The sequence below is a fragment of the Octopus sinensis genome, linkage group LG1 (assembly GCF_006345805.1).
Source record: "Octopus sinensis linkage group LG1, ASM634580v1, whole genome shotgun sequence".
NCBI lineage: Eukaryota > Metazoa > Mollusca > Cephalopoda > Octopoda > Octopodidae > Octopus > Octopus sinensis.
The window spans coordinates 90959246-90983235 of record NC_042997.1 but is presented as its reverse complement, the minus strand read 5'-3'; the positions used below and the strand labels follow the sequence as shown (position 1 = coordinate 90983235).

The following is a 23990-nucleotide window of genomic DNA, read 5'->3' as shown; positions in this document are numbered from 1 at the left end:
TAACTGCACTTGCACAGCTATTCCTGTGTCTAGGGCAATGCATTTCATTATATAAAATATTGACAGAAGAGTTTACAAAAGAAAATATTAAAGCTGTTTAGTTATTGTCTTAAATATCAAACAGAAACTGTGTCAACAGTGACTTTCTCACTGTCAAGCTAAGTACTGGCTGCAAAGGAATCAGAAAAGATGCCAACAGATTACAGATTTTTAAAAATCAAATCCTAATTTTTTCTTCTTAACTATCATTACGATATCAATAATGATATTGTTACGAGGGGGGGGGACCTCCGATTCGAACTGTTACGGAATCCCTCACACCCGGGCCCATTCGATGCAGCGAATATTTTCGCTACGGAAACTCAGAGAGGAGAGATACAACAACAACAACAGCAGCAGCAGCACAGAGGCAACCGAGAGAGACACAAAGAGGCAAGGCACAACTGGCTTACATTTAACACTAGTTTATATGACAATCAATTGTTATATCATCAAATACATTTCAGATACATTTAAAAGAGGACATGCACGTGACAACTCAATACATCATACAGGTATACCACAGATCAAAGCATTTAAACATACAAGTAACAATATAACCATCCGGTAACAACACATCATATTCAATACATCAGCATTTCAAAGGTACATGTCGAAGACACAATTCTATTTCAAAACACATCAACAAGTCATATACAGTTCAAAGGACATTACAGGCCTAACAGTTCAATGTTCATTATACAATGTTCAAATCACAACACTGTACACAATTCACATTGTTCTTTTCACTGTTCAATACATCAATTCCTTGTCCTTCTTTTTCTTCACATATCAATACACAATTCACGTACCTTAATTCCTAATTAGAATAGCCAGTGTCCCATATTGTAGTTCCTCTCTCTCAGTACTGCTAGCTCCAACTTGCCAAACTCTTGCCCCGAATTCCCAAATCCTCGCTCCTAAAATTCCAACTGCTCGCTTTGACTTCCAAATCACGACTGCTCGCTTTGATGACCGAATACCGACTGTCCAAAAACCTCTTACTCTATCACTACCCTCAATCTCTCTCTTAGCTCTAATATCCTCTCTATCTGCTCTCAGATTCCTTACTCTGTCTTTCTCACTACTTCACATCTCTCTGACCCCTAATCGACCGGCACAAGGCCAAAGGTCCCTCCAAAAGCCATTACTCTTCCAGTAAACAAAGGGCTGTAGCTTTTTATTCCAAAAGTAGGTCACCAGCTCTGTCCTTAAGCTGAACCACAACAATATGTTAATCAGCTTATTAATAAAGGAATTATATTGGACTTTTGATTTTACTTCAGAAAATACAGTTTGTTACCATTGGTTTCAATTTTCAATTCATCAAGGACTCAAATGATTGATGCCTTTGGGAAAGGTGTGAATATATTTGATTTCTTTTTCTATTAATGTTTGCCTGTATTAAAAAAAAATTCAATATATATTGTTTGTTTTATGCCTTGGTGACATATTGGCGCGTGCATGTGTGTGTGTTCATCACTATAGTAGCAGATGGCATTAAGTGTTTGTTGTTGGTTTGTCTCAAGTCAGGTGTAATTGAGGAGATCAAGGCATTGCAGCCATGATATTCATGTTTTCTGTATATCTAAAATTACATTCTAAAATTCTTCAATGTGTCCTTTAATAAAGATGGTACTGTGTTGAGGGAATTTAACTGTAATTTCTAGCAAGTTGAGCAATCATGTAGTGGTACCATCATTGCCTTGAACAAGCTGTTGTTGAGCTTCAGATCATAGACTCTTGTTATTCTATGAGGCCATTTTTTAAAACTTGTTATGATTCAAGGGAGATTAGATTGCTGCTTTTTGTAGGTCAAGTGTGTAAAGGCTTTCTCATTGGCTTGTTGGTGGTTATGTCATCAAAAGTAAAGCCAATGGATTCATGTGCTTCATATTACGTATGTTTTTCTTTTGTTTTCTATTCCTTGATCTAAGCCCTTCTATAAATGCAAAAGATAAAAACATTGTGATTGGCTGATTGGCTGATAAAACAGGTTGTTTTATATGGGTGGGGTTGAGGTAAGAATGCAGTGAGAAAAAATGGTTATACTTCAGTGAATATAGTGTACTGGAATGCCTCAATATACAAGTTAACTCCTTCCTGGAGAATGCTCGTAAACAAAATAAAACCTGTAAAAGCTTGTAAAGTGAGTCCTCATAAAGTGAGGTATTACTGTACTTTAAACAAAGGAGAAACATTATTCATTGCCTAAATTTTATTTCCAGTATGCCAACACTCTTAACAGTTGACAAAGCTGTGCCATTGTTGCCATTTCTTACTTTCTAATATAGGCACAAGGCCTAAAATTTTGTGGGGAGGGGGCTTGTCGATTACATCAACTGGTACTTATTTTAATGACCAAGAAAGGAGTGAAAGGCAACATTTGAACTGAGAATGTGAAGTCAGAAGAAATGCTGCCAAGTATTTTGTCTGCTGTGGTAATGATTTTGTCAGCCAGCCACCTTTCACATAGATTAATTAATGAAGTCAATAAAGTTAGTTAACTTTCAACTTGAATTTTTAAAGGTTAATGTCTGAAGGGAAAATTTGGGCAAGTTGGGAAGTTTGAGGTTTTTTTTCTAGTTTTTGTCAAACTGTTCACTACAGGGAATTAGGGGTGTAATACAACAGGGACAACACAATGGTGACATGTGAATGAATGTGATTGCAAGTTTATTAATTCAGAGAAGCAATTGTTGTAGTAGGTTGAGTGAAAACTTACCAATCAGTTGGATGGGCAATTTTTTTTTTAATGTAGTCTAGAATCTTCATATATAACAACTAGTTTGCCTTTAGTAAGTTGTAGACATGCTTGTACCTCATACAGAAGTAGGAGCTGATATAGGGTGAAGCAGTTTTTAGCTCTGAATGTAGAAAACAAAATACAATTCTATAGAAAGTATCTATAACCTAAATGTTACAGATATGTGATCACCATGAGAGATTACTAGATTGTGAAGTGTAGCATTTGTAAAGTTGGTGAAAAAAAAGTGTAGTGTAGTAGATGTGTTTCATTTATATATGTGTTGATTGTATTTTGATTCTGTTAAAGAGGACTAGATTTTATATATATATATATATATATATATATATATATATATATATATATATATATATATATACTCTTTCTAGTTGGTGCTACACTAAAATCTATTCAGTACACTTTGTAAAGTGACTGATGTTAGAAGGAGCATCCACCCATAAAAACCGTGCCAAACATATAACTTGCAAATGAGACCTGATTCTCTGCCCCTTGGCACCTTGAATTCATGCCCCAATACACCACTGATATTTGGCATGTAAGGGTCTCAGATAATTCTCATGTTCCCATTGATACATTACACACTACTACTGCCTCTATCAATCTCCAAATCTTAGCTGTCAACCAGGAAAGCAATGAAGAATTCCACAAACTTTGAAATTTTTCTTCTCTCTCTGTAAACTTCTTCCTCAACCCTCTTCTCCTAGTTATATTTCCATGAGTCCTGAGTGTCCCCATGTTCCAAAGAAGCATGGACATCTGGTGTTTTATATATTCATTAATTCAAAGGTGTTATTCCTCTATCACTGCTCTGAGATTCTTGTTTTCATTTTTCTTGTTAAATACAGGAATGAAAAATAGAGTAGCAATGAGGGGAATTTGCCTATCCAATAAAACCCACCAAAATATCGAAGGGTATTAACTATGAATAAGAACTTGCTTGGACTGTTGTCTAACCTATGCCAACATGGAAAGCAGGCATAACATGATAATGGTGGTGGTAGGGAATTCTCAAGATCTTTATTTATATAAGTGGTATATATCTAATGTAAGATTTTTAGGTTTATGTGAATGATCCCTGTGCAAAAGATGGTATTGTATGTATAGGAATATGTGTAGAGAGTGCAAATTTAGGAGTGTAACCGAGCTCTAGGGCATGCTAGAGATAGTAGCACATGAATTGAAAAATGTTATGAAGGAGTAAACAGAGTGGATATTTGAAGTACCACAGCTTTCATTAGTAAAGAATGCTATGTGGTTGGTTGATGTGATCAAGGAAGCATTGATAATATAATGTAAGACAATTTTATGATTTTAGAGACTATGTGGGTTGAGTAAAAGATGAACTTGGATATAACAGAAGTCAAGCATGTTCATTATGTGTGTATGTGAACCAAAGAGTCAAGTAAGACTAGCCAGGTAGACAAGATTTTGGCCTCTGTACAAAACAGAATCAATATGAAAGATCCTAAAAGAGTTGTGATAGTGAAGTCATCTAGGAAGATATCCTCAGGGAAAGTTATCTCTAGGTATGCAAGTCATCCTGGAAGATGATTTTGGAGAGAGAGAGAAGTGGTGATCTTTATGAATGCATTGAGACCATGTCAATGATTTCAATGCATTCCTAGATATAGGCAAATAGCTGTTGATAATCTGAAAAGTTCAGAGAACAAATGAATTTAAAAGAATTAGGACATTGGGTTCTTAAGATATAGCTGCTGTTTACTATGAATAGTGGGTGTTGTTGACTTAATCTACCATCTATTAGCAGAAGCTGGTAAATGGTGTTGAGTTCATTGATGTAGAGGACAGAGAATTGTATAGAGATTGTTTCTTGTTCTATTTTAGGGATTTCAATATTTTTGTAAGATAAATTGAATGTTTGATGAAAGAGGAGATAAACCAAGCCTAGGGTCTGCTACTAACCACATGAGCAATCTCCCTTGTGCAGTTGGAAATCAAAAACCCCATGCTTGTTGGAAGAGGTAGAAGTTACAAACCGAGGGAGAATAGAATATGGGATTATGTAGCAACTAATAAGGTATCATCTTCCCAAAGTTTTACTTATTTAGAAAAATAAGTATTTAAAAAAGCAAAGAGGAAGATTTGCAATAAAGGAGTAACTGTCCATCCCATACCAGCATGGAAAATGGATGTTAAATAGTGATGATGACTAAGAAAAGTGAAATAGAAAAGAGGGAGTGGATTGGAATTGAGTGATGCTAGATGAGGGAGTCCTAGATTAGGGAGTCAAAAATGAAGAAAATTATTTAAATTTGTCATGGATAAATGCAACCCACAAGACTTTCTGTTTGGCACACTTAAAGAAATTGCCTTGAATATTTTTAGTAGTGCAATCTGCTTGATAATGAGTCCTGTTTCATGTGTCCTGCTTCTCAAACAGAATTGTTTCTGCCTGATTTAAACCATTTGTACCAGGCCAAAATATTCCACCAGTTCAAACTGGTCAGATTCAACCTACCCTACAATGTCATTCTAAAAATGTGAATAAATAAGCATTACATTTGACAGAATAATCTGAATGCTAAAGTGTTAAATTATGTTTGCATCAGAGAAGACCTGTTGTTACTGAATAGCCACACTTTAATTCTGTGAGCAGATCTATGATTAAAGATGTTTTCTCTCTCTCTCTCTCTAAAAAAACAAACAAAAAAAAACTGTTGTCTGTGATTCAAGTAAGATTTGGTTTACATACAAACATAATAGAAAATATTATGAGATGGTTGTAAAATATTTGCCAGAGTCTAAAGTAGTTCCAACTGTTTGGGCTCAGAAAGTTAAAGCAACCAGACTCTTTGTATTAGTATATGGATACATAAGCATAAAAGATAATTCTATTGATTTTTATTGATGATTTCAGTATTCTGCTGGGGCTGAAACTACATCTATCTTATGCCATCTACAGATTCTCTTGCATTTTTCTTTTCAATTTCTGTCTCTAAGGAATAAGCCGGATCTTTTCTTTGTATAGGAAATAATCCTCAGATTTTAAAAGCAAAGCAATTACTGTTTCTTCTCACAAAGGCTTCATACATATTAATTGTAGCTTTGTCAAGTCAGTGTCTTATGTAAGTTGGTGTCTCTCTCTCTCTTTCTCACTATATTTTCTATAGATAGATAGATAGATAGATAGATAAAGCTGATCATAATCTATTGGTTATATTATTCCTGTTTTGTATACAGCACCATTATAGGAAGAACTAAAAAAAAAATCCTATTGTGCTTTTAAATGTTAATGGACAGTAGTATGTCTTAATCATCAGTTTCATTAACAACACAGTTAATACTTCCTCCCCATCCCGTCTTGCATTCTACTAATGCTAGGTATTGTCTATAGAATTACTGGAATTTGTTTCTAATGTAATTTCTGAAATATCTCTAAACTGATACATTACTTATTGTTGTTTCAATATTGACCTCCAGTGAAAGGATGTTCAACCTACATCGTCAAATTAGATTACCACATCAACCAACTCATTTTCAGAAAAATGAGTTGGCGGGTGACATGTAGTGAGTTTCCATGGAGCTTAAAATTGCTTTCCATCTTAAAGGTACAGTTGTGTAAACATTTAACCCTTTGAATCTGTATTTCAAAGAATAACACAATCTGTCAAACAAGCTTCAGACAACTGTGTTGCATCTGAGGCGAGCAGTTACAATTTGGTGAGATCTGACAATTATATTGTGTAACTCTAGGTCAGTGAGTGATGAGACAGGGATCACAGATCTGTCTTCCCAGTTCCACTTTGTCTTACCTAGCTAGGATCTGACTGCCCACTTGAACACGCAGTAATGAATCATATGAACATGTAGCATGCAAGTCTTAATTACACTGCTCTCTCTACACTGTTCTGTCTATTCTTGCACAGCCATAGATTCTGGTGGTGGCCACAGTGAAGGTAAGCAAGGTGGATACTGTTGGAGTTGCTGCTCTTTGCAATTATTGATAGTGTAGTGTATAATCAAGCACAATAGAGTTAGAGGCTAGTGAGGGTATTAGTGCTGCAAGCATTTCTATTTACAGTATATGCATTATTTATGCTTATTTGAGCTGAATGGCAGGTGGGTAGGTTGGTTGGTTGGTTTAGGATGCTGTTGCAGTAGTGCTGTATGAGAGGAGTTTAAAGTTTCCTATGGCAACAAACTACTACTTATATATTTAAATGGTCTTGTGTTCTTTCGTTGTTGGTGGTATGGCATTATGGTTTGTGTACAACTGGTGATACATAATGCATTTTGTTCTTTGTAGTTTGTTGTGGAGAGATTACAGGCCCAGTTATAGCAACAGTCCACAATGGATCTGTTTGTACACCAATATTTCTTTCTAGTAGTTAAATGAGATTGCTCTAAGTGTTTGTACATCGTTTTTTTTTTCTTTTCAGGGTTTTTTTTTCTGCAGTATGTCTTATGTATATTATGGAAAGTTTTATTATTTTTGTCTTCTGTGTGTATTACTGAATGTAACTGACAGCAAGTTGTACTTTGTTTTCTGGTGTTGCTGATAGGAAGAGAAATATTTCATTCATGTTACTTTCAATTTGTTGCTGTGGTGCCTGTATCTAGATAACTTTAAGTAGTGTTAGTGTAGTTGTGCAGCAGTGTGTGGGGGATGTTGGGAAGGTGTGAGTAGGGTGAAGCTTTTGGGAAGGTCACAGAGATACAGGTTGAAATAAGTGGGGTGGGAGGACAAATGACTATAGTATTCCAGGAAATTGCAGGTTCTGGAAACATTGTTTTTGTCTACTGCATATACAGTAATACCTCACTTTATGAGGACCTGCTTTATGAGACCCTGGATTTATGAGTTTTATTTTATAATAAATATAAAGATCCAAATTTTTAATAAAGTGTAAAAGTTTCTACTACTATAACAAATATTTCTGCATGTTACCAAGAAATTTATATAGAATGAGAAAAAGCTTCTTCCAAGCAAACAACTCCACACTTGTTTTTTAAAAAGAAATCTATAAATTCATCTAGTTACATGACACTAGCTATGCCCTTGACTACAATTTCTTGGGTGTCATTTATATGACACTGTTAATGGCCAGGACTATGGTTTCACTTGGCTTGGCAAGTCTTCTCAAGCACAACATATCGCCATGGTCTCGGTTACTTGTCATCACCTCCATGAGGTCCAGCATTTGAAGATCATGCTACAGGCAATGTCCACAATTACAGTTTCATGGGTGCCATTTACATGACACCAGCAATAGCCACAACTATGATTTCACTTGGCTTGATGGGTCTTCTCAATTATCCTATTATAAATTTTTGAGTGATGTTTCTCTGTCTGTTATGTTTTTATGTTCGTTAACTCCTCCAAGATCGTTGGTGCGAGGACAATGAAACTCAAACCAATGACTCCCCTAACCCCAGGGAATGTCCTAAGGGAGTCTATTTTTTTAAGGGCCACCTAATTGGGAACCCACTGACCCCCTCCCATTTTTACTGTATTTTAAACTAAATACATGGTATTGGTGACCAAATCAGATCAATGACAATAAATTTCATAACCATGAACTCCCAGGGAGTATCGTAAGAAGGTTCAATTTCTGAAGGGCCGCTTAAATGGGGCCCCACTGATCCCGACTAGTTTTAGTGCATTTACCTCACTCCTACACTTATTCATTAAACTATGATCACCATCAGTGCTTAGTATATTTGCAGAAATAAGTTTGAGCATTCTAAATACCTTCACATACATTCAAATTGAGATAAAGTGTTATAACAGGTACATCTCAAGTGTGATAGTTTATATTTAGTATATAAAGCTTAGTTTAAGATATTTATTTAGTTTACTAAAGGAAAAAATGACAGAAAAATTGTGACTCAGTATTACTTGTATGGAGAGAAATCCACATGAATATATTTGAAAAATAAACAATTACATTCAATAAGTTTTTAAAAGTTGAACAATTCTCAAATTGTTTAAATCTGCATGTGTATTTGCAACCAGCTACTGTCATTATGTTAGAGATTCAGTTGTGATTTCAAGGGAAGACATCTAGAAAACAGGCCTTGTTAAGCAGTTTAATTTAAGCCTCAGCTAAAAAAAAAAAAAAAAAAAAATGCAACTCTGGGGTTGACACAACCTCATATTCATGTCCTTAATTTGTTTTAGACAACACAGCTAAGGCCATTCAGAAGCATTGTCTTCAATAAAGTGCAATAGAAAGGTAGCTTTATCAGAATTATAGGCTCTTTTAATCCTTTTGAAACCAACCAGCTCAAGATTGCCTTTGTTCCTATTATACAAACTTCGTTTCAAAATGATCTAAATTAGTACCTTGCCTGAAAATTTCAATTTTGTTCTGAAAAACCAACTAAATAATAGTAGTTATTTCACTAAATTATTCATTATTTTCAAAATGAATTGAATCAAATAGCAGAAATAAGGTAGCAAAAGAGTTAATGACTGTAGGTTGTAATTATAGATTTGGTTACTATTTCTAGCTGGTTGAATGACCATATGTAGGCTTCTACATTGGTTCATCAGATTGTCTGTTTTAGCAGCCAATCCATTAGATATTGATACCTTTTGACATCTTCTTAGTTATCCATTCTCATTTCAACTACAGGCAGGTTCCACATTATAATTTTCTGATGTCTTTGCTTGCAGCAAAGAATTTCAACATGATCTGGAAGACGTTTTTTTCATTGTAGCATTCGTGATTCATTTAATATTTCAGCCACTATTCTGTTACAATTTTGTTCGAGTACTTGATCTATGGTCACCACCAGCAAAGCCTCTTCCCTCCTATCTAAATCTCTTTCACACAACCACAGGCATACTTGTGTGGTTAGATGTTTGCTTTCTAACCCCATAGTCTTGGGTTACCATGGACAAATATCTTTTACTGTAGCCTTGGGCTGACCAAAGCTTTGTGAGTGGATTTGGTAAGCATATAGAAGCCCATCATGTGTATGTGTGTTACTGTCTCCTTACCTTGACATCGTGTAGTAGTTGTAAATGTGTGTCGCTGCCATGCAAACATGTTTCATTGCCAATCTTCCATGAAATTTAGTCTGATCATGGAGAAATGTTACATTACATGAAAGCAGATGAGGATTGGTAATAGAAAGGGCATCTGGTCAAAAAAAATTCCCCTCAACAGATTCTGCCCAGCCCATACGAGCATGGAAATGTGAAAATTTAAAAGAAAAACGAATTCTAGAATTCTCTTACCTTCAGCTGGAAGCTACTTGAGTTTATCTCTAATTTTTCTCTTCTTGATTGTTAATTATGCTGTGTTTTGTCATATACTCAATGTTTTTGCAACTCAAGTTCAGAGCTGGTGTTAAATACCTATAAATAATCTCAGATACAAAACCTATATCTAATTTTTACTCTAGTTTGTAACACATTTTGCAGTATGACATAACCTCTTTCACTATTGCCACAACCACCACCAACTCCCTCACTTTTACTGTTGCATCAGACAGAATACTAAAATGCCTGTAGTATTTGGCTATAGCCTTTTACCTCCTTAGTTCAGATCTTGCTAAGTTTATCTGTGCCTTTCATCCTTGTGGGTTCAATAAAATAAAGTTACTTGTCAGGTGTTGGGATTGATATAATTGATTATACCAATCTCTAAATTTGAGACCTTGTACCTAATTATAAAATTATTCACTGGGCAAAATACTTAGTAGTATTTCATCTGTCAAGTTCCAAGTTCAAATTACGCTGAGGTTGACTTTGCCTTTCATCCTTTCGGGGTTGATAAAAAAAAAAGTACCAGTTGAGCCCTGGGGTTGATGTAATCAATTAACTCCACTCACAACTTACTGGCCTTGTGCCAAAATTTGAAACCATTATTATTATTTATTATTATTATTATTGAGTGTGAGAGCAGTGCATGCCATCAAAGTGACACTGGGGTAAAATATACAAAGCCTAGTATACCCATCATGACTACCTGTCTGATAAGGGTACACCAGGCACATGCATCACAGCCATATGTGCGTGACATGGTGGTCTCATATCAAGATAAACATTGCATGACCTTACAGGTAGGGCCCAGTTAGAATTTTCTTCAGTAGCCCATCCTGCTCAAAAGGTCCCTGAATAAGGGTTGTTTAAGGATGTTGAATGAAACACCCATATTTCCAGAGGGGAATTATTCAAACTCCAAACAATTTCTCTCAACACATGGCTTTGATACTCCTCCACTACTTCTACTCATGATCAGAGATGCACATATCATCAACCACCAAGAAACATGCTCAACTGGTTATGGTCAAACAACTGACAAGCAAACCTGTGGTATTGAACAGAATATTTGCTATAGCCCATCTTTTATACCAAGACAAAACATATACATGATAGCACTTCCAATCAGTTAAGATCAGAAGCCATGAGAGCCAGTACTCGGTACTGCATATTATTATTTTGGTTTGGCTCAGGTTTGGTCTTATTCCTGGTAGGATTTATGTGGCTAACAGGTTACTACTTGTAAGTTTAGGTATCCACAAGTTTTCAGTGATCTTTTAAGTGCTCAGAACCCTCCTGATAATCCTTGCTGTCCCTAAGAGACAAACTTTCTGTAGGAGCTCTACCAGATATTCTATTCCAATTTCCTTCATGCACCAATTATTATAAGCATGACCTTTACTGTTCTCATGCTCCAAATTCTTCCTCTTTCTTTACAATCCCAGAATCAAACAGCCATGATGGGTTGATTAGTAAGCAACTTCTCTTTTCCTTATCTATAATTGTTATATCCAGTCTACTATTTTCTAACTTCTTGTCCATTTGAATAGGAAAGTACCACAAAATCTTATACTTCTCCGACTCCAGTTTTCCAGTGTAAAACTTTTACAACCTTGTCATGCCTCCATTTTTATATTCATCCTGGGTCATTCTGTCCATTCCAAGTTCCACAGGCTCTACATTTTTCTGACACCTTCTCACATATATCAAGTTGTTTATTTTTAACTCTTGATCTTGGGCTGCTACAATTATGCTCTTTGTTTCTTTTTTTGATTTATTATTATTATTATTATTGTTGTTGTTGTTGTTGTTAAGGTGGTGAGCTAGCAGAATCATTAGCACACCAGGTGAAATGCTTAGCGGTACTTTGCTGCTATATTCTGAGTTCAAATTCCGCCGAGGTTGACTTTGCCTTTCATCCTTTTGGGGTCAGTAAAATAAGTACTAGTTGAGCACTGGGGTTAATGTAATTGATTTACTCTCACCCCTAAATTTCAGGCCCTTTGCCTATAGTAGAAAGGATTTTTATTTATTTTTTTATTTTTTTCAGCTCAATGGCATTTCCAATTTATGAGAACTTGAGAGGCTTTGCCACAAGCCGGCCCCCAATTATCATATTTATGATTTGTCTGGGTTCATTTGCTGTAGTTTTGCTGACCCTTGCTTACTACATTAAAGTTAGAGAAATTACCAACCCTGATATAACTGAGGTAAGATATACACTTCTCTGTATTGGTTCTTTCATTTTCCTGTCTTTGTTGTAAATATTAGCTAGATATCAATATAACTTGTTATAAGTATTGTTTGTTCACTCATATAGTTGAAATAAAATCTAACTCACTGAAACATCTGGATAAGTATATTTGGCTTGTGGGAAAAAGTTGATCTGATGCTATGAGAAATTTTACCCCTTGTGCAATTAATCTCAAATGTAACTTGACTTGGGCTGGGCAGAATTTGGTGAGGAGGATTTTCTATGGCCAGGTGCCATTCCTGCTGCCAGCCCTTATCTGCAGTGAGTGATAAACCTTCAAATAGCTCGGAAAATATGTACTGTGATGCTTCTTTATAACTAATCTCAAATTGAGCTTGACTTATTTCTATGACTTAAGATATTTATCAGTGGGTGACCAACTTTGTTCATTTCAGATTTGGGAAAATATGTATTGTCATGCTCATGCCTTATCAAGAGCTAATTAAAATACTTATAACTAAAAGTCAGTTGGAACACACATCTAATTTGCTGCTAATATAACATTTTTATAAGGTGGCTAGCTGGTGGAATCATTAGCACATCAGCAAAATGTTTAGTGACATTTTATTCATGTTCTGTGTTCATATTTTGCCAAGGTTGACTTTACCTTTCTTCCTTTTGGGGTTGATAAAATAATTATCAGTTGAGCACTGGGGTTGATGTAATCGACTTGCCCCCTTCACCAAAACTGTTGGATTGTGCCAAAATTTGAAACCAGTATATTTCTTTACTGAAACTATGTATATAATTGTGTGCCTTATTATCACCATTCTAAACATATAACAAGAGAGCTTGATAAGGGATTGCTAAGAGTATGTGTAAAAAAAAGTTTGATTTTATATCATAAGCATTTTATGAATTAGTATTCATGGGTTATGACTTTTCAAGCATGTTCAGTTGGAGGGGATGCTTGAGTTTGTTCTAAAGATTTGCAGTGCTGTCTTTCCTCTTGTCATTGATGACTTGCAATAAAAATTGGTCCTTTCTCATCATGTATGAGAAATGATCAATATCTTTATGCACTACCTGCCTGATAAGAAACTCAGACACTCTCATGTCCCTGGCAATGGACCTGATTGACTTGGAGGAATTGTTGTCAATCATAGCCTGGATCTCACCAACAAATTCAGGCGTTCTTTTCTTATCAGAATGATTAGAGTGAATTTTCTGAGCTGTCATACCTTTGTAATCACCATTAAACTCATCCAACTCTTTATGAATCCTCTGCACTGTCATCAGATTGACACCCAATCACTCTGAAATGTTCGTATTGGAGTGTCTGCTGCAAATGCCAAGAAGTACAGCATGTCATTTCCAAATTTCTGGCAGACTGAATTGTGCGATGGTGCTGTTTTTCTTAGACAGTGCTCAACTGATCCTGTGCAGTCAAGAAAATCAAAAATAAACAATGTGCATGTGCAAAATTGAACATATAAAATGGCGACAATTTACCCACCGCACCCTCTGTGTGTGTGTGTGTGTGTGTGTGTGTGTAGGCAAAGCAAAAGACACACTACTTTCAAGCAGAAAGATCTGACTTGGAACCACATAGTTGTAAAGTGAACTTCTTAATCGCACATTTACATCTTTACCTGGAAATAGTAATTTGATAATAAAAATATCACCACCAGCTTATCAACAAGTACAAGGCAATTAGAATTATATAGTTCACAAATAGGACATCAGCTTCGTCATTAGCAGCATCTTTATCACCATCATGGTGTATGACATTTATGTCTATATGTAGTTTACATCTGTCTTTTCTTTTTTTCAGGACTGGAACATGTTCTTAGAGAATTTAGCTCATGTAGAATTTTGTGTGTTAAATAACTCGAGTGATTCTTCTCAAAGTGGAACTCAGTCCACCACAGTTGCTGTTCCAACAACACCAACAGTAGATCTCTCCACACTAGAACTAAACAGCACAGAATCTGCTGCACCTGGAATTGTCCCAGAAAATTATGTGTAAGTATTTCTGGACACTTCTCGCCCTCCCTGTCTCTTTCTCTCTCTCAATTTCACAGTACATCAAATAAATTTTATTTGTATTACATCATCATCAATAATATTAATACGCTAACTTTGTGTTTTTGTATGTACCTGTTGTGTGCGTCACACTTCAATGAAGTGGCAAGGCGAGAGAGAGGAGGACAGAGAGAAAGTAAGAGAAAAAGAGAGAGTGAGAGTGAAAGAGACAGTGAGTGGTGATGGTGTTCGTCTTGTGTTTTTAAGTATTTCAGAGAGGACGTAAAAGAGAGTGAAAGTGAGTGAGTGAGAGAGAAAGAGAGAGAATGAAAGAGACAGTGAGTGGTGATTGCATTCATTTTGTGTTTTTAAATGTTTATCACATCGCAAGAGAAGTAGATACATTGATAAATATACACATTTTTAAATCAGAAGACAGGAGGGACACAAAGGAAGTGAAAGAGAAAGAAAGTGAGAGAGACAGTTCATACATAGATACATAGACACAGCAAATACTGGTTGTCAATTTCACTTTTCATTACCACACAAGGATAAAATTAACTTACAAATGGCTGAGTACTCCACAGACATGCATGACATTAATGTAGTTCTCATTGAGATTCAGCCTCATACAGAATATGACAAGGTTGGCCCCTTTGAATTACAGCTACAACTTGAGACACACACACATACACAACCACTAAAAGTGGACAGCCTATATGCTAAACATAGATGTCAAATTACCATTACCACAAAGAATGTGCTCTCAAGAAAAATCTCAGCAAAAAAAACAAAATGTAAAAATAAGCAAGACAAATGAAAATATACGAAATAAAAAACGATTACCTATATACCATTGGTTTCACTTGTTAATATTTACATATATGGACGCGCAAACATCTGCAAGATCATCAGCATAGTCTGTCGTTTACAAAACATAATTTACAGAACTAGATACAGAATGCTCAACTGAAATCCAGCATGTATAATGTTCTACAAATTATATTTTAAGTGTATCTTTCAAATGTCTTCACTTTAGCGCGCTGAGATCAGAAACTACTCTGCAGTAGTCAATTTACCAGTTAGAGAACATTTTTTTCTTAATTTAAAATTAAATAAGGGTAGAAATTGATATTAATCAATTAAAACCAGTGGCTTAGCATATTTTAAAAAAATACAAAGATTAAAAATTGTTTTACATACAAAATTTAAAGGACTGACCTCTACAAGTGGACAGCCTATATGCTAAACATAGATGTCAAATCGCCATTACCACTAAGAATGTGTTCTCAAGAAAAATCTCAGCAAAAAAACAATGTAAAAATAAGCAAGACAAATGAAAATATACGAAATAAAAAACGATTTTCTTAACACTAAACACATCTGAACCAAATCTATTTCTCAAATCCTGCTCTATTACTTAAAAAGGGAAGAATGCATTAGACAGTTTAATCCTAGACCCTCTCTATTTCTCCTACCACACACATGCACAGAGAGAGAAGAGAGAGAGCAAGAGCAGCATTGTTATGTTTATTCTGAAAACAGTAATATCTAAACTATGAACTAAAACATCACCAATCTTGTACCACTTTCTCTTTCAGAAATGTCACAGTATCTATGTTAGTAGAAATAATCCCAACATTGGAGTTTCTCAGTATTCCTCACAATCTAACACATCTGACAACTACACTTCCTGGCTACCAACTTGGGCTCTCTGGTATGTATAATCTCTCTTGTCTGTACTAAATCTGTACTACAAGAAGTATAATAATAGAAATTACTGATCATGAGTTCCATCCTTGCTACAGCTCCTGCCATTGTTTATCTACACCAGTGTTTTCACCCATTCTTTTATCTATGGACCCCTTTGATTCCTATTTTACTTGGATGTTTAAAAATCCTGTTATATTTTTATAATTATTATTAGGAATTGTTTAAAAAATTAAAATATTCTGTGTATTGTACAAGTATAACCAAATTATTGCCGATAAATTTTGAACAGCAAAATCTTATACGGACCCTAGTTGAGAATCACTAATCTACACAATATACAGATATTACTAATTTAGATATAATCTAACATTTTCAAGCTGAAGTTTTTATCAACATCACCATATCTGCTTTTACCATGGTGGCATAGGATTGAAGAAATTTATTGAGACAGTATTCCACTGACAGATTCCTTTCCTGTTACCAGCCATTTTTATTATCTTTCACATTTATATATCTGCAGAAAAAAAAACAAACATAGTTTAGAAAAATTCAAAACCTTTGTTCATCATTGCTGGTTTTATCAGTTACTCAATCATCCTCATCATCATTTAGCATCTATTTTCCATGCTGACATGGATTAGATGATTTGATTGGAACTGAAGAGCCGGAGAGCTGTACCAGGCTCCAGTCAGTTTTTGACTAGATACTCTTCCTAATGCCAACCACTCCATAGAGTATACTGGCTGTCTTTTACATGTCACCTCACAAGTGCCTTTTATGTGTCACCGGCACGGGTGCCCTTTACACGTCACCAGTACAGGTGCCCTTTACACGTCACCGGCACGGGTGCCCTTTACACGCCACCAGCACGGATGTCCTTTATGCGTCATTGGCACAGGTGCCCTTTACGTGTCGGTGGCACGGGTGCCCTTTTACGCGTCAGCGGCATGGGTGCGCTATACACGTCAATAACACGGGTGCCCTTTATGTGTCACCTACACGGGCATAGGTGTCTTTTACAAACCACCAGCATGGGTAATGGATAAACAATGTGGATTCAGATGATGGGGAAATAGGCATTGTGATGTTTATGCTTCCAAAGGCATTATAAATTTACTTTCAATTTGATTATGTTTTCTTAAAGAGCCACATGTAACAGCAATGATGAAATTTTGTTTTTAGGTGATGCAGGCAATATGGAGATGCTTGTAACATTTGAGTTACCTTTTGAATGGAACACAACCAGCTGCAGTAATAATGGTGTGTGCAATGGTGTTAAGATATATACATGCATGACGTTCAGTGCACCACCCAATTTCTTCCCGCTTACAAGGTACAGTTTCAGATTGTTTGCCTTAATCTTCTTTGATATTATCATGTATGTGTGTGTGCATGTGCGTGTATCTGAATGTGCACATACACACACTGTTATGGTTAATGTGTATGTTTTAGGTAATGTTCAATGTATACATGTATGTAATGGTATTTATTGTGTTATTGAAGGTAATGATGTATGTGTTTGTGCTGTGATGTGTAAGACTGTCTAAGTGTTTATCAAGGTATTATTTTTCTGTATATATTTGTGTATATGTCACAATGCACTGGAATCCATATTTGGATGTCAGTTTAATCTTTGATTAAACTTTGTTGATATCTTTATGACCATCATTACTATCAGTCACCATCAGTGTATTACCACCTTCATTTCAACTGTCATATGACTGTCATCGTTCACAACCATTCTTGATTACCACTAATTACAATCTCATTTGTCATGATCATCTTTCCAGCCTCTTCATCACAAGTTTTAGCTATTTTCCTTATTTCAGAACAATCACAGAAACAGCAACATAGTAAAAAGGTGTTGATATAAGTTTTGTACTTGATCATTTCATGACATTTTTCATTTTTCTTTTTAATGCTCAGGAAACCCAGTGCCTGTTATGGAGTGAATGAAACTGGTGTTGAATATCATGCTCGCATGATTGGTCGTAACACTGTCTTATCTGACAGTTATGTCTGGTGCCGGAATAAACCCTTGATCAATGTCCGCTACAATCTTGACCCCACTTTAACTGTGATGCTGTCACTGGTATGCTGAACTTTATTTCCCTCTAGTAATGATTTATTTTAATTAAAAGCTGGGACAGATAGGAGAAATAATATGTTACTAACATTTTATCAATCACTAGACAAATAAATAGCAAAATTAATTCTAGCATATTTTGAAGTTAGAAATGTAAGTCACTGGATGAAATGCAGTGCAATATCTAGTCTAGTATTCTGCTACCTGTACCATTATTTTGTTTTTATAAGGATGAATAGTGCTCAAAAAATCTACAAGCTTTTTTAAGACTGTTGTATAGGAATAACTGGATGAGGTTTGTAAACCATACTTCCTGGCATACAAGTCGAATTTTTCAGACCAAAATTTATTGTTGAAAAAGGTAGATTGACTTATATACCAAGACAACTTTGAAGGACTAAAACTTCCATGTTGAAATGCAGCAAGATTTCAAAAGATAGTGATAATGGTTGTATGTTTACACTACACACTGCATTGACTTGTATGCAGGAAATATGACAGTTAAGGTTTGGTGCAAATTGTTAGATGTTATAGTGACATCATACTGAAAATCAATCCCTTTCTATATTTCATATAAAAAGGGATTTTCAACACAATGTTATTATGAGTGAATAAGGATTGTGCAAAGTAATTATTTTTAGTATTATTTAAGAAACTGTATTATAATTAAAAGTATTTCTCTTGTTTCTTATTTATGCACTTTATCTGACCTGTTTTTAAAATTTCTTTTAAATTGTTAGCGTGACCGGTCAGTTATCAACCTACATTTGATGCATACCAGTTATTTCCTGTTTGTGATGGTCGTTACTCTCTTCTGCTATGCTATTATTAAAGGACGACCAAGTAAAAGTAAAGGCTTGCAGTATAAAGAAAAAGTAAGTATTGGCAACAACAAGATTGCAATGATTTGAGGGAATTTAATATTAAATTTTTTTCATTTTCATCTCATTATCCATCGGATTTCTTGGGACTTTAAAGATTTCATGGTTTCACAGTCATCTAAAATGTAATTGGTGAGAATTAAGTGAATTTGGTGAGGAATTTAATATGCAGGTAGTTGTTGTACATCAGGGTTCAGTTCTTAATCCCCTCCTATTTGTTATGGTTCTCTAAGCTGTATCAGAGGAGTTTATGTAATGTACTAGAGAAGTCTTATCTGGTACAAATATGTGATGTGTATGGAGGATGATGATTTGAGTCAAAAAGTGCCAAGTGATGTAAGTGACAGAAAACTATGAAAGAAGAGTGGGAAGGTATAGTAACAGCTGATCTCAAGAGGTTGGACCTCAGATGATGACAAAAGACCACAAGTTGTGCTGGAGAAGACCATCTAAATGATGTCATGACTGCACTGCAACATGTCACCAACTGTCTTGATCCCATCTCACCTCATCTGAAATCTAACTTTACAACTTCTGTGTCTGCAATAAGGTACTTTTTACTGTCGGTAGTCTTTTTCTCACTGAAAATGCCATCTATTTTTAAACAACTCCCATTTTCAATTGAGATGTGATGAATGTTAGGAAGGATTGACAACTTATTCTGATGCTGATCAACACTTTTATTATTGTGACCCCAGTTTCTGTTCAGTTATTTAATCTTTTAGCATTTGCATTACTCTGTCAAGTGTAATGTTTATTTGTTCATATTCGGTGCTACATAAAATCACCCAGTACACTCTGTAAAGTGTTTGGCATTAGGAAGGGCATCCAGTTGTAGAAACCATGCCAAAACATGGGGCCTGGGCAGCTCTTCAAACTGTCCAACTCATGCCAGCAGATGTTAAATGATGATTGTTTTAAATTATCATTATCTTGTAGCTTCAAGATTTTGATGATGTAATTGAGTATTTTTTGAATGACGTAGAGTAGGTGTGAGGGGCCAGATCTAGCTGGTATGAACATAAAACAGGTAGAATATTTGGGCCAGATATGGTCTGTTTAAATGCTAAAGGGTTAAAACAAGTTTAGTGTGCTTAACTTGTGTGATAAAATACAGCAATTACTGCAGAATTTTTTATCACTGAACTTTGTGTAATTTTTTAACTTGTGGTTTGAGATGTTGTTGAAGGAAATGTGAGAAAAAGAAGAGATGTAAATTGGTTTGTTGGAGTAGGGTGAGGTAAAAGTTTCTTGTTCCGTGTGGGTGGAACACCCAGGTCAGGGACTAGCAGATGGCAATAATAGAGTGAGACAAGGCATGTGGGTAGAATGCGCAGGTCAGGGGCAAGCAGAGAGCAATGATGCAGTGGCACCAGGCCAAGAGGACAAGATTAGGGAGTGGGAGGTAATCATAGTACATGAAGCAGAAATGTGAGGAAGAGAAGGGATGTAGAGACGTAGTTTGGTTCATTGTGATAGTGTTTCTACACTGCTTCTAGAACTCAGTTTTACTGATGTGGATGGGTCTTCTCAAGAACTTCATATTGCCAGATATCTTGGTCTATGGTCATTTCTTCCGTGAGCCCAATATCCTCAGATCGGTCCTCACCACTTTATCCCACTTCTTTCTGGGTCTCCCTCTTCTGCGGGTATCATCCACTTTCAGTGATAAGCACTTCTTTATGCCGCTGTCCTCATTCATATACATCACATGTCCAAACCAACGTAGTCTTCTCTCTTGCATGCTACATTTGATTCCTCTTATGCCCAACTTTTCTTTTACTACATTTGCACTTTGTCATACATGTGCACTGGTGTTGCACATCCAACAGAGCATAATACTTTCGTTTCTCTCCAGTCTATGCATGTCTTCAGCATTCAGAGCCCATGTCTCACTCCATGGAGTATAGCTAATTGTACACAAGCATCATATAGTCTACCTTTCATTCTGAGAGAGAGGCTTTTTGTTTCCAACAGAGGTAATATCTCTCTGAACTTCCTCCACCTAATTCTTATTCTAGAAACACTGCTTTCAGCGCATCCTCCACCATTGCTAATTTGGTCATTGACGTACCAGAAACTATCTACAACCTCAAGAGAGCCTCCTGGGCACTTGAGAGAATCTAATTCCTGTGTGCTCTTAGTGCTTATTGTTCCTGCACATCTGCCACATACAAAGACAACTTTATCTGTTAATTTACCTGTGATACCTGTGTTTAAAAAAAAATCTTTGGATAGGTAAAATTGAAGGTTGCTCATTGAAACTGAACCCACATTTTTAAGAATGACGCATGTTCTACTATTGAGCAAAGAAATCTTTTAGATTTTTCTATCCATTTTAGAAACTTTATTCTTACCAGCTTTATCCACTTCTAGCTTCACCATTCCAAAAAAATAGTGTGTACACTTGGTGAGAATCGAATAAGGTTTGAAAATGAATTAAGACTGTTCATCATTGTTCCAGTCTATGGAGAAATAGTTAACTTATATATATATTTTTTCTTAAATTATTTTTTTAATGTTTCAATATTTAATGCACTTTCTTGTATCTATTTCAGGTATTTCTCAAAGCCTAATATTCACAGATTTGCAGCTATTAGATGAACAACTTCAGCAAGTCTTTCAATCTCCACATTCCACCTCCCCCTCCCCACGTCCCCCTTTCCTTGCTCCTTTGACAACTTATTACCAGAACTTGTCCCTGCTGCAATATGGAACTTAATACTAGGAAAGGATTTAACATGCAAGACAATAGTAGTGTGTTGGATACTTGAGGTTTGATGAGGAGACTTCTTAACATCATCACTGTTGTTGTTGTTGTCATCATCACCGGATAAGGACCCAATGATGGTGTTTGATGGCAACAGTGGTTTTAAATGGTAAAAGCCAGATTTCTCTTGCAGGACATGGATAATTAATGCAACTTCTTAATTCTCTCCTTTCCCTTCTCCTCAACCCACCACCATCACTGCTTCTTCTTCTACTACTACTACTACTACTATTGTTGTTGTTGTTGCTATCTTTGTTGCTACATAATGTTGCATCCAGCCTGATGTGACTGTAAAGCACTGTCTATAGTGTGACATGTTCACTAGAGTATGTTTGTACTTACACCAGACCATTATATTTTTGGTTGTAGCTTTCCTGTCCTCAGCTGCTCACCTACTCCCCACTTCCATACAAACACACAAATTAACTTTCCAATTTGATTTTCCCTACCTGTACTCCATCTTTTCCTTGATTTCTTTACCAACATTGTTATTTTTATTTGTTATCTTATTTTGTCCTCTCTCTCGCCCTCTCTTTCTCTTCCTATTTTAATAAACTGTCTTCTCCACCCATTCACTGACCCCCAACAGCCTATAATTCCTCCACAACACTGTTTGTCAAGCATTTTGTCCGGTGTTGTCCAGTTGAGGTTATTTCTGATGCCACCTGTGACTGACTATTTTCTGTTTCTTTCTCTCTATATTTGTACATATTGGACCTGAATTTCAAAGTTATTATTATTAAACAATTGTTATATTAAGGGGAAGAAAAATATCAATCAAGAAAATAAATAAAAAATATGAACAAAAGTTTTCGTTTCAGTTGCAAAAAAAAAAAAAAATCAAGTGTTTTTTTTTTCGTTTCTTTTGTTTTGTTCTTTTAAGCTTTTAGAACAGGCTTGGGCAACCTTTCTTGAGAAGTGGGTTGCATGAGACATAAGTTCAATTGAAGCTGGGCCACACTACTAAAAAAAAAATTAAAGGTAATTTTTCATACACAAATAGCAGAATGGGGTGCTACTGCATTGTACCAAAAATCCCAACATTGCCATCAAGATACAGGACTAGATACTGCAATAGCTTGGATCCCAAGGGCCTTCAATATCCCCTTTAAAAGCCTGAGTGAACTACATGGAGTGGATGTAGGCATCTTCAAAACAAAACTGAATCTCCCCCTGTCAAGAGTTCCAGATGAATCCTACCTTGCAGCAAGAAATGCAGATGAGGGCAGCAACATCAAACTCCCTCATTCACCAAATGTCACATATCAGATGAGGTTTCAAGTAGTAAAAGTGTAGCAGAGCTAATGGCAGTGCCCCAACATGGCCACAACCCTCTGGCTGAAACTAGTAATGTGTGCCCATTCAAAGAATCTTGTAGGTCACAGGTTGTTCATAACTGTTTCAAAATGATTATTTGTTCAATTTTATGTTCATTATTTTTTTCTTTCTCATACTTATGTAAGTTAGATGAATACATATTGAGGCATTCTTTTACAGCTAGATGCCCTTCTCTTTGTTAACTCTTATCTGTCTTTCAAATTGTTTTTTTTTTAATCCTACTTCCCTCTGAAAGCATGGAACAACCAGACAGTTTGTTAACAGATGTTAATAAAAGTCACCATTTAATGCTCAACATTTTGATGGGAGAACATATAATGTAAACTTATGCACTCACACGTGTATGTGTATATATACTTACATATTTGTGTGTACATGTACATATGTATGGTATGTGTGTGTTTATATATATATATATATATATATATATATATATATATATATATACACACACACACACACATTTATGTATATACATACATGGCAGTGTAGTTAAAAAGTTCACTTTGAAATCTCATTGCTTTGGATTCAGTCCCACTGCATGGCACTTTGGGAAAGTGTCTACTACTGTAGCCCCAGGTCAATCAATGCCTTGTCAATGAATTTGGTAGATGATAACTATATGAATGCATTGTATATATACATGTGTGTGAGTGAGGGTGTCTTTGTGCTTAGTTTCCCCACCACCACTTGACATCCAGTCTTGGTTTGTTTAAGTCTCTCCCTATAGAATGAATGCCAGAGATTGTATGATGCTTATGCACGAGCAGCAATGCTAGATAGAAAGAAATGAAGCTAGCATATTCTGCTGGATGTGCAATGTCAGTGTTCATATATAACTAATTGCAAATATGCTGAGAGAAAAATTGGGTATATGTGGCATCAGATGTAGTGTGTAAAAGGGAAGATTGTACAAGTATAATCATGTGATGTGTGTGGTTGA

At 35.7% G+C, this 23990-nt stretch overlaps 1 protein-coding gene across 1 annotated transcript in view; it reads left to right on the top strand.

Annotated features, from left to right (window-relative positions):
- LOC115215124 (transmembrane protein 248) overlaps positions 1–22300 on the top strand; it is a 50720-nt gene extending 28420 nt beyond the window's left edge. The window contains exons 2-8 of the mRNA XM_029784301.2: positions 12091–12250; positions 14069–14259; positions 15861–15976; positions 17155–17305; positions 17899–18064; positions 18799–18933; positions 21498–22300. Of these exons, the coding sequence (XP_029640161.1) occupies positions 12095–12250; positions 14069–14259; positions 15861–15976; positions 17155–17305; positions 17899–18064; positions 18799–18933; positions 21498–21515 (933 nt within the window). The 5' untranslated portion in view covers positions 12091–12094 and the 3' untranslated portion in view covers positions 21516–22300. The remainder of the gene's footprint in view (positions 1–12090; positions 12251–14068; positions 14260–15860; positions 15977–17154; positions 17306–17898; positions 18065–18798; positions 18934–21497) is intronic.
- The last annotated feature ends 1690 nt before the right edge of the window (positions 22301–23990 follow it).